General features: G+C 37.3%; 1 protein-coding gene across 1 annotated transcript in view; it reads left to right on the top strand.

Moving 5' to 3' along the window:
• Positions 1 to 12,216, top strand: part of PRKCE (protein kinase C epsilon) — a 284,544-nt gene that overhangs the window by 178,675 nt on the left and 93,653 nt on the right. The window contains exons 6-10 of the mRNA XM_084203613.1: positions 853 to 985; positions 3,707 to 3,849; positions 5,000 to 5,096; positions 6,601 to 6,815; positions 7,917 to 8,090. Of these exons, the coding sequence (XP_084059739.1) occupies positions 853 to 985; positions 3,707 to 3,849; positions 5,000 to 5,096; positions 6,601 to 6,815; positions 7,917 to 8,090 (762 nt within the window). The remainder of the gene's footprint in view (positions 1 to 852; positions 986 to 3,706; positions 3,850 to 4,999; positions 5,097 to 6,600; positions 6,816 to 7,916; positions 8,091 to 12,216) is intronic.

Here is a 12,216-nt window from a genome sequence, read left to right as displayed (position 1 = left end):
TGACTGGGGCACTAACTCATGATCTCTTTTTTTCTGTGCAATTCACTAGAATCTTCCTTACTGGGACCATTCTGTTATACCTGGTCCACAACCAGTATTTTACATCCAAAACATGATGATGTACGTACAATTGCGATAAAGGACTGTGTTGGGCTAGTGCTGGTTTTGTGTAGTAGTCACAGGAATATACAAAATCTTGTGCAGGTTTATATTCCCAGGCTCCAGACTGGTGGAGACTTGCATACTTTGCTGATAGTCTCATTGTTTAGAAGGGGTGCTAGATCACTGGAGAACAGCCAGCGGTAATAGAAAAGGGAAGGAAAACCATAAAAATAAATCTCCTGCAGTGTAATGGCCACTCTGAAAACTTATCAATGACGTCCTCTAATTGGTAAACAATCATACCTTGGAATCCCTGAACACAGCAGGTTATCATTGTCATTATTATGATCCAAAGAAGAGTGGGATAGGAAAAAGTAAAGGGTTTATGATATATTTCTTTTTCTAGTCCTGTATTAGTTTGGCCTTGTGTTCCTAAAACAATTGGGAGTGACTTCCTTGCCTTCCACACTGAGATCTTTCCTGATAGCTGTGTATTTGTTGTTCCCAAAAGTACTAGGAAGTAGACTTTAGTTTTATCTCTTGGACACCAGTGGCCCTTCCCCCTCTTTTCCCCAGATAAAGTAGTGAAATGAATTCTGGAGTGTATCTAATGTGATGGTCATCATCTGAGCACAGATCTGTTTAATCTCATTTGAATTCTGCGTGGTTTCAAAATGCAACAGGGCCTCACAATACGCTGATTGCAAAGAAATTAATTAAAATGAAATATGCTGTGCTGTCCTTTTCCAGCAAGTGGGATCCCAGCGTTTCAGTGTCAACATGCCTCACAAGTTCAGCATTCACAATTACAAAGTGCCCACCTTCTGTGACCACTGTGGTTCATTGCTCTGGGGTCTTTTGAGACAAGGTTTACAATGCAAAGGTAAGGCACCACTTCAGAGCTTTTCTTTTTCTTTGTGAGTGAGACTTGGAAAGACTTCAAGTGACTATGTCAGCATGTACAGAAGCAAATAGAAAATGAGTAGTGGAGCAATGTAAGGATTTCCATCATGGTTAGAACGCGGTCCTTACCCTGTTGGCAGCACCAGTCAGTAACAGATGCAGAGGCTGGACATTAAGAAACACATTTTGCACTCACTCCTCTGTAGGTTTATTGCCACTCTGGATATTAGAAGTTAACAGAAAACGATGAGCATGGCAATTTATAAATCTTCAATTTATATGCCTTTTGTGTTTTCAGGTTTGTTAAACTTTTTAAACATCAATATTCCATCTACTTTTCCCTTTAATGCCATTTTCAAAAATTGTTGGTTTGTATTGATTAGAGTAGGTAGAACCAGTCCTGTGTGCACATATCCAGAATAAGAGGTATTCTGATACCCAGCTAAATCATCCTTTGTGATGGTCTGCTTAGCCCCTCTGTTCCAGAAAATAAAGGATTCATTATGTTCTGCTACTTAAGGACTATGTACTCTGTACAGGATCTAAATGTGAAAATCTGGCTGAAAAGGTGCATTTGTGTCATTTTAGTTGTCAAAAATGTCCATATCTCATTGTTTCAAGCAGACCTATGTAAGGGATGAGAAATATTTTAAAGCAATATTTCTAGAGTAATATTTTAGAAATAGTTAATAAAATACTTCCATTTGTAGTTGGAAGGAAATGATGTTATGAAGGAAATGATTATCAGGTTCTTAGGAAGCAGTGCCTAGTGCCATTTTCATTTTCAAATGAGCATTTTCATTTTGTTATGTCTTAGGAATGGATAGGTCCATCTTCATAAATACAAAAATCATGTTGTGTACACTTCTCAACAGCAGAAACAGGGGGCCATATGTATAAATACGTTATATATAAAAATAAATCCTTTGCAGTATTTAGGATGACACATAACTATAGGTGAAAGTCAGACCTGATGTTTCATGTCATAAGTTGCTGAGTAGCGAGGGAAAGAAGAAATTTCCTTCACAGCAGAGTTATACACAGTGAGACTTCTGAAGTTCAAGCCTTCCCTTATGGTTCCAGCTAGTGAACAGCTAAATGCTATTATTTGGCAGCTATTGAAGTTTTGCTCAAACACTGTCTTAATTATGATGATGATGCATTCAGTGAAGACTTTTCAATTAAATCTGGGCTTTTTCCTCTTTGATTTTTCTTTTTAAACCAGGGCTATAGTATCTCTCTATCTAATCTGGACATTCATGAGTTCTCTTTCATATTCTAACTCAAGTACCATACTGTTCGTTGGGTCTTAACTGTTGTTTCTCATACTGTGTAGCAGATCCATGGTCATAAAATTATTGCCTATAAAAATGCAGTGTTCTCTGCATGAAATCTAGAAAACTCACCTGACCTGAAAATATTATTTCCTTTGTGCTTGGTTTTCTCTCTTTAATACATGCTGAGTGACTCCCTTCTTCAGAGGTGCACTTCCTTGCCCAGTGTGGTTGTTAACACCATGAGGAGGGTATAAGAGATTTATTCTTCTTCAGGTTTTTTTCACTGGTTATTTCTGTGCATCTTTTTACAAAATACATTCATAAAGTGGGACTGAACAAAATTTTCCTGCTATTTCAAGCAGTTTGGCTCCTCAATGTCCACTTCTATGGATCCTAGCTCAAATGTTTTACCTGCTGCTGAGGTTTTGTCACTGAATATACATTCATTTAAAATACCATGTTTAGCTGATTCTTTTTGCTCTTCTTGTGAGCTGAAATGTACTTAGAAAGGTAAGTCACCAGCTTTTTGAAGTGCATGGTTATGACCAGATTCAGTGCCTGACTCTGGTATAGTCTCAGAGGCAAATGTGGTTTTGGTTTTTTTTCTTTAGGAGCTGTACAATGAAAGCTTTGTTGATGAAAAATATAACTAAACTTTATAAATACATATTTTTATCATTTTCTTTGCTCTAAAAAAATAAAGAAGTGAGAAATTTGAACAGTTGAATAATAGTCTAGGATTTAATCACATTTGCAGCTCTCCTTATTCTTGCTCCACAAGAGGGCACTGAAGTCTCAGATAAAATGTCATCTGCTCCTAACAAATCCACACTCCACGAGTTTTAATGGAGCTGTGTTGTTGCTTCTGCCCCATAATCTGGAAGCAAAGTAACCTTTTTCTTCTCATAATAATATAATAGTTTCAGGAGATTTAAGGGAAAGAGCTTAGTAACATGATTGCCATCTAAATAAAGTAGGTGTTTAACCCTTAATTTTTTATTTAAAGTGCTGTCAGTTTTATGGCTGCCTTCACAAGAAGTTAATCTATTGCAGTAAAATAGTATAAGAAGCAATAATACATTAGGATTTAATGTTGTGCTTTCCATAGTGGAGAGTTAAAATCCAAGATATAAACGACTTTTCTTCTAATTCAAATTAATTTAAGAGTTACAGGATCATTTGATAGTTTCATTCGTTCTTGTGTCTGTTCTGAGCACTGTATGAAAATACAACTCTATATTATCATATCAGAAGAATGATAATCAGGTTCATTAACTTTAGCATTGAAGTATACATTCAAATTCAGCTAAGTGTTTTCCTACTGAGATTATATTTATTTGAAAAAGTTATTGATAGGTTTAGGTAAAGCAAATGCATGCCAAGATAGTATTTAATTTACTGTATTACTGCGTATTTCATTGCAGTTTGCAAGATGAATGTACATCGACGCTGTGAAACAAATGTGGCACCAAACTGTGGAGTGGATGCTCGAGGCATAGCTAAAGTACTTGCAGATCTTGGAGTCACTCCAGATAAGATCACTAATAGTGGGCAAAGAAGGAAAAAGGTAATTTTACTAGATTTTGGCACATTTTTAAAAATCAGAGAAGTATGACTGTATTGTAACTTTATTAGTTGGAATTCAATCCTACTCAAATGACTTGCACAGTAATTTTTTAATATTTCAGTACAGACCTAAGACTTCAAGTTTTGTCTGTAAGTGTAAATCATCTATTCTGAACTTTGATATGATATTTATTTTGACCTGGTACAATGTTGCAGATCTTTAGTCTATAACTTCTGGAAGGATTTTGAGGAAGGACATTTCACAGACAATGTCTGGCAACAGTTAAAAACATAAATGCCTATTATGGCTCAGAATAGGCATTGAATGATTGATTGATTGGCAGACAGCACTACTCCATAGTGTTGGAAATGTTGATAAAAAGCAATGTGCTGATTCTCATGAAGAGGAGATTTTTTGCCAGATTACTGTTCTGGAGTTATCATGCCTTTTGTAGGAATAACCAAGCTGTTGTGGAAATAAAAAGTATAGGTCACCCCAAATACATCCAAAACTGATGAAATTATACCTGAGTGATGATGTGTATCCTGGATGAGAATGGGCCCACATGTTGTATCTCTGTTTGCATGATTGTCACAACAGACCCATTGGTCTCACAGAAGAAGGCAATTGGTGCCATAATTCCTTTAAACATTGACAATTGCTTCTGTTCATTTTCCTGCTTATTGCACACTGGGATCCCCTGTAAGCTGTTTTAAAATGTTACAGAAATGTAGGAAACTCGAGGATGAATTAATTTATCTGACACTCCTGGGAAAAGGTGTTGTCATGTTGTTACTGCATGAGGTAGTTTGTAGTGCTTGCTGACACATATTGCAATTAAATGTGTTTACTGGATGAATTTACAGACTCATGGTGGCTTCTCAATACTTTCCCACTCACTGGGCATATGCACTACGTTTATTTCATCTTAAGAACCTGTTTTTCTTTCAATTGCCTGGTTTTTATCTCTTTGTACCATGGCTTCAATTTCATGTGATGCCATCTACTGTATGACTGAGGTTCTGCCAGTAGGAATCCACAGGGACAGAAAATCTTTCACCTTATTTCATAGTTCTGCTTTTGAACTAAAGTTGTTAAATTGCATTTCCTCATGGCAGAGGAAGATCACTCATTTTGGAATTGTTCTTAGCTAATTGCAGGTGCAGAGACTCAACCACCAGTGCCGGGATGCGCGTCATCAGAAGAAGATAGGTCGAAATCAGCACCAACATCTCCATGTGATCAAGGTCAAACAGATCCTTTTATTTCCTATCTAGCATATTTTGTCACCCATTTTCCTGGAGTAAAAAAAAAATAAATCTATGATCATGAGCCTCTGTATGCAAATCAATAAAGCAGTTACCACCAGAAATTGAAGCATTTAAAGTTATGAACTGTAAAATCTTTTTTAAAAGGGCCTGTTTCTCATTTAATATAAATCTGTGAAATTAGGTGTCTTTAAAAGGGAAAATTATAATACAGTCAATTCAAGATATTATTAAGTTTACTACATGGGTCCTTGTAAACAAAATATATTTATGGAAGTAGTTTATATATTCTGTCGTAAGACTGGAAAATGTTTTTAATAGTAACACAGAACTTGAGAGAGAGTTTTATTTACCTGAAAACCCATCTGTTAGTAACTTTTTGAGATAAAATTTACTCCTTTTAATTCCATGTTGAATGTTAGTAATAATAAATCTTTCATCCAGACAGGTTATGCTAGCATGTCCATGTGATCTCTAGAGGCTTCTTAAAACCATGTTTCCTTTCAGCAATTTATTTTATGCATAGATTTGGACACAGGCATTTTAATCTTCCATGATATGACCTGATTTCATTGAGCTGAGCAGCTGACTCACAAAATGTGTATGTCAGCAGCATTTTTTTGAGTCTGATCAAATTGTTTTTAAAAATTAGAAATCTGTAATCTCTGAACCCAGAACTGATTTAAATTTGTCGACCTTTTGGTTTCACAAAACATTGTTTTCATAAAATCATTATTTTAAAAAATATCTGATGTTTTGTTTAAAACAAGAACAAAGAAATTGTCTAAATTCTCTCTTCAATTTGACCTTCATAGCTGTGCAGTAAAGTTGTTTCTTCCAAGGCCATCAGGCAGAAGTGCCATGCAGGAGCTTGGTGCAGACCCTGAGGACTGTTAGTCTCCAGGACTCTCTGTAGTTAACGCTGAGAAACCTTCAGAACCATTTAGCAGATCTACACAATTGCTGCTTGAAGCAGCACTAGGATGGGGTCAAACACTTTATTGGCAGGCATCTGATAACAGCTGGAGCTGAATAAGATGCTCCATTCATGTTGACTTCAAGGACTGGGACGCCCAACTGTCCTTTGAACTTTTGGGGACACAGCTCTAAAATACTTAAGCAGGAAGATGAGTAAGTACTGCAGGAAGATAGGGATATTCAAAACAAAGTGCTTCTCTGTGGTACAGGAACACCCAAAGTCACTAGAACAACTATTTGGCGACTATTCTGACTTATCTTTCAAGTTTTGGATATGTCATCTTCTTAAGTTCATTTTAAAAGGCCGCCCTTCCTGTCAGAGCAGGGGTTTGGCTGATTACTGTAAGGTGGAGAAGCAGTTTGCTAAATCTGTATTCTTAACCACAGAATGCTCTTAAACACAGCATTCAGGGATGATGAATGTCCCTTCCCACACTGATACAGACTAACACAGGCTGGTTTTCTGACAGTTGGTCAAAACTAACTTTTCCTCACATTTCCACAGAAATCAAAGAGCTGGAAAACAACATTAGGAAAGCATTATCTTTTGACAATCGGGGAGAGGAACACAGAGCAACAGCTACAACATCAACAGACAACCAGCTTAACAAACCTGGGGAGAATGGTGAAAATGGGGAGGTCAAACAGGCCCAGAGCAAGAGAATAGGTCTTGAAGAGTTTAACTTCATCAAAGTATTAGGAAAAGGCAGCTTTGGAAAGGTGGGTAACTTTTTTTTCCCCTTCTTTTCTTCTTTTATGTTTTTTAAGCTAGTATTCAGGGGTGGTTTTGACTGTACCTATTTGGAAGTGTTCATATAGACATTCAGGAAGTGCTTCCAGCCTAGGGGTTTTCTTTTACCCAAGAGATCAGTTACATACACACTGTTCAACAAAATTTCTTGGGTCAAGCAGGAAAAATCAGGTCAGGAGTAATGCTGTGGGGTTAATTCCCAGTTCAAGTCTACTTATTTCACAGAACATTGTGCATACTTGTTTTTCCTCAGTGGGTGTGTTCAGGGCTGGAGGAAGCAGAACTGAAGCATTTCCACTCAGATATGACGGGGCTCAGACAGCTGCCCAAAATACAGTGTAAGCAGCAGAGCTGTAACTCACAAGAGTTCCCATAGTAGGGAATTGGTGAGGGTGGAAGGGGCATTGCTGTGTTTACAGGGCTTACAGGTTTTCTTTCCACACTGTTGTGCACCATGGAATCAAAGAGGAGCACTGAAATATGAATCTGTTTCAGAAGTGCGCTCTTCCTTCCTCGATGTTACGGGAACTTCACATGCAGGGGAGCAGGGCTGAAGCAGTTCTTTTGTGTCCCTGTTTTCTAATCCTTTCTCTGAAGATTATCCTGGCTCCATGCCAGAGGTGACCTTAAACAGAATATAGGGCCTGAACCTTGAACAATAGTAGTAGTTAGAATCAACAACTTGAAAGCAGCTGGGATGGTAACTTTGGATTGTATACAAAGACCGTCACACTCAAATCTCACTACCAGAAGTGGGAGATAAAAGTGGGAAATAAATTTCTGTTTTACATCAACTTCCTTCCTTGTTTAGTATTTGAGACCTCACTAATAGATACTCATTAAGACACTTAACTAACAATCAGAACAGATACATTCTGTTTCAAATTTAAATAATACCAGAGGTATATGTTTCTAGAATTACTGCACTTTACTTTTTATTTTATAAATTTCTGCTTTATTTAAGCAAGTATGTAACTGTCTTTGTATTTTCAGTGCAGTCAAACTCGTATGAAACCCTGCATTTATGGCATCTGTTGTTCATACATAAAGAGAATTTTTCTTTGGTTTAGGTAATGCTAGCTGAGCTGAAAGGAAAAGATGAAGTATATGCGGTGAAAGTCTTGAAGAAAGATGTCATACTTCAAGATGATGATGTAGACTGTACAATGACAGAAAAGAGAATTCTGGCATTAGCACGGAAACATCCATATTTAACACAACTTTACTGCTGCTTCCAGACAAAGGTAAGCTACATGAGTCTTTTACCAGTTTCTGCCCAAGGAATAACATTGATTATTTCCAGACTGAAAGAAAACAGCATTAAGAGTACAGCAATATTTTGAAATTATTACAGGGAAGTTTTTTTGGCACTTCAGTAGTATTTTACAGGAGTACTGGCTGCTGTTGAAAACCATAACTACTATTACCTTGTGTGTACCAGGAGATGGCAGTAAATGAGTTAAAAAATTTTAAAACCCTCATGCATAAAATGCACAAAAATGGCACCTACTACTGAGGTGCCATTTTCTGTTTCTTTGGTACATTAATAGGGTGTATTATTTGTTGAATCAAGTACAAATGTTTTTAGCATCCAGTGTGCAATACTTGTGTGTAGAATTGCAGAAAAGCAATGACTAAAAGATCTAGCAAAATTGTCAGGAAAGAGGAATAGTGCAGTGGGCAAGCTATAGGAAAATGGCTAGTAGGATGAAGATTATAGTGATTTGAATATAGAAGCAGCAAACAATTAATAGGTTTATACGGTTCTTAAAATAGTGAAAATGTGCTAGCATTTTATGTGCTTTGAAGTTGGCACAAAGTAGTGGCCCAGGAAGGCGTGTATGTCTGTGGAGGGTGTTTCACATTCAGCATTTTATTATATGTGTGAACATACTCTTAAAATGTTTTAACATATTCTTTTAAAATTTATAATTAGAATTAAGCATGTCGTTTCAGATGAAAGAAGTTATTAAAGGATTGTAGTGGGGTGAGGTATAAACTCTGTGAACAGAAAGGCACTTTTAGGACTGAGTGCACTCCTTGGAGTGTAAATAAATATATCAGCAGCCTGATGGGAATCATGTGTCAGAACGTTAGTAAAGATCAGTAGTACATTAAGTCAATTCTGACAGAAGATTCTTCTGCTTCTCTTCTGATTTCCTGAAGATTCCTTTTCTTTTGTATTTTTGGTCTGCTCTTCTCTTTTTTTGCACCATGCCTTCTGCCTTCCTCCTTGCCCTCCAAAGCCATTCATCAAAGATATCCAGAAGTTCTCACTGCTTTCTCTCTTCCTAGATCTCATAACAGAGGAAAAACTGTAGTTTGTGTCTTTTTTTGAGCTCAGAGGAACTCATACTGAAGTGATTTATAGTTACAAGTTGTAAGCTAGTGTTTCTTATTGAACAATCAAAACCACACCAAGTGATACCTAATCAAATTAAAAATCCACAGTTGAAAAATTGAAGGGTTTTCTTGAGCATGTCCTCCAAAAAAATTACAAATAAGTCTTTCTGAAGGAATGAAAATACCAAACACCAAAATAAATGAAAAAGCAAAAGCAATATGTCTGCTAAGAGTCCCCATGATTTATGAATGGCCACAAATGAAAATGTACCAAGTAAATAATGAGTCGCTGAATGATTTTCTCAGGTTCAGTAGAAAAACAGGCAGAGAAACTTGCTGGAACAAACATATTCTGTGGTTAAAATAGCTTCATTGAGACAAAGGCTGTAGTACAATAGGTTTTAAGTGTGTTTCACAGTAGTATATAGTTACTTACACTGCTATTGTGTGCCATGGCATGGTGGCTGTACTTTGCAGAACTGGTCCCTGAAGTGATCACGCTGGAATTAAATTTTACATTTCAAGTAAAGCGTATTTGTCGTATACACCCAGACTTAATGGGGAGGTTGAGTCAGTATTCATTGTCAAAGCACTCAGAGGTTGTCTTTAAGTGATGAGATTATTTGCTTTGTTCCTCTTCCACAAAAATGCAGATGTAGAAGTTTGACTTTGTATGCTGCAGTGTTGTCCTTCAATAATCAGCTGAAGACACTGCAGAAAATTTGCCTAATATGCTTTATACAGTATATGTGTTTCAGTATTATTTATTTTTTACATGAAGTAGACTTTTCGTTAGTGTCACTTACTGAATATTATTACCATGGCAAGTAAGGGATAATATTTTAAATTACTTGGGAATACAGAAATTGTGCCAAATAATGCCTAATGCTAACATATATTATACATTAGTGTGGTTTAAGCCCTATATATCTAATTTCTTTTAAGAATTCCATCCAGCTTCCTTACTTTAAAGAAATGTTCTTGGGACTGATATCTCTCATGTTCCTGCTTAATACAGAAGCAAACTTTGATCAAACCAATTTGCTTTAAGCCCATCAATAAATGAGCCACTACCGCCCCCTGCCCTCATCAACATTTTAGATCTATTAAAAAATATATAAATTTTTTTGAGTACTTCAGGAATAGTTCTGGAATATTCTTCAGTGATCTGGAAGTGGAGAGAGTTACAAAGCTTGGGAAAAAGTGTGCAAAGCTGATCCAGGGTGTTTTGTCTGCAACAGTTTGAGGAAAGAGCTCCACAACCCAGTCCTACGAATCAGAAAGAAGGTGAAACCTACAGGCAGGGCATCAGCTGATCTGGATTTTTAGGTGGAAGGAGCTTAACTCTTTTAGTGCAGCATATCTTGTAAAACCGTGTCACCCTTGGACAGTGTTTTTCAACACTCTGGCACTCTGGCAGGGTGTGGTTTTGCCAGGGTAGGGTCACTGTGTCTGCCAGCATGTTCAGAGGTTCGAGTTGCGTTTCGCCTGTGGTCTCTCCGTAGGAATATGAGCCATGAATGCTGCATTCTGTATTTGCCACTCCCGTGGCAGAACCTGCCCAAGGCCTAGCATACAGGGTACAACATTTTGTAACAACTGACCTTTGCTGATCACCATCTTTGGTTTATTCAGGACTTCATTGTGTAGGTAGTGTTTTCTCAATAAAGGTATTGAGAAAGCATATGGCATTTTCAGGGTTTAATTTTGTTTCCACTCTTCCTCAGATCTTCTCTTTTTTCATGTGTTGGTCCCTTGATTTTTCAGTAAGGGGTGTCTTACCTGGCAGCCATCTGATGCTGCCCAGTTCCCCACTTCAGTGTCCTCTTCCCTCCCAGATCATACCCTGCTTCAGGGATCAACTATGGAGCAGTATTAACACGAGGTTTTATTGATAACGCTTCAATTAGGTGTCTGACAAAGGGGATGTAAATGTTTCTAGACTTGTTTTCTCTGAAAACTTCCTTGTCTTCATGTAGTTGGATGTTTCTGAACCGTGAGAATTAAAATGCTTTTTATGGAAACGTTTAGAAAATATAAGTAGCTTCATTTAATTCCTCCTACACCCCTGTCAACTTTCTTCATAAGTACTTAAAATTTTCTAGACCTCTACCCTGTGAGATGCATACACACGTATGTGCACACCCTATAATTTATAATGAATTATCCTAATAAATACTTAAGAAATAAAATGAGTTTAAATTATTTAAGGCAGTGAAAGCTTTATTATGATAATTCAGTATAAAATTAGGAGACTAGAAAGCTGCTGCTTTTAACATCTGCCATTTGATCTTTTTTTATCCAACTTCATAAAATCAGATAAATTTGAAAATTGTCCTCACCTTCTCTTTTCATAACACTATGTTCAGCAAACATAGTAAAGAGTATTTTTAGTGCACAAAAATGCTCCTGCTGAATGATAGAGCTGCAGAACTTGTAAAGGATGCTTAGTCAACATTATAGCAATTTCTCTTAGAGGAAACAAGTAGTTAAATGAAGAGCAGACAAAGTCAGTCACTGCAGGTGAATAGTCAGACTTATGCCACCCATAAAAACATTACTTTTCCTTTCAGTGTTAAAATCAGTGTATCTATCCATAGCACAACTCCTGGGCTGACCTGCAAGGCCATTCCCTTCTTTCCTGTGTTGTGGTGGTGTAAGGTAGAGATCAGCCATGGGACAGGGCACATGGAGAAGGGGCTGTGGTGACGCCAGTGGGACTGTGCTGATCCCTTGATTGTTCCATGCCACCTGCTGCTTTATCCTGGACTGGGAGTTCTGTGGTTCAGTGTTACTCCTTTCTGCTGTTTGCCCTGTACCTAGCCCACTCTGAGTAGGGCTAGAAGTCTGGTGTTTATAAAGCTGAAATTCAGGATGTCCTTTTCCATTTCAGCTGTCATGATGTCCCTTTGTTATTCTGAAAAATCCCTGAACTTCTTTCTGCATCAGACCCCTCTAAAAACCTACAGTAATTAGTCTTCCTTCCACTATGGCTTGTATTTAAATATTTCCAAAAAGGGTTTGCAA

The sequence above is a fragment of the Fringilla coelebs genome, assembly GCF_963513975.1.
Source record: "Fringilla coelebs genome assembly, chromosome: 3".
Classification (NCBI taxonomy): domain Eukaryota; kingdom Metazoa; phylum Chordata; class Aves; order Passeriformes; family Fringillidae; genus Fringilla; species Fringilla coelebs.
This window is presented reverse-complemented; position numbering and strand designations above follow the sequence as displayed.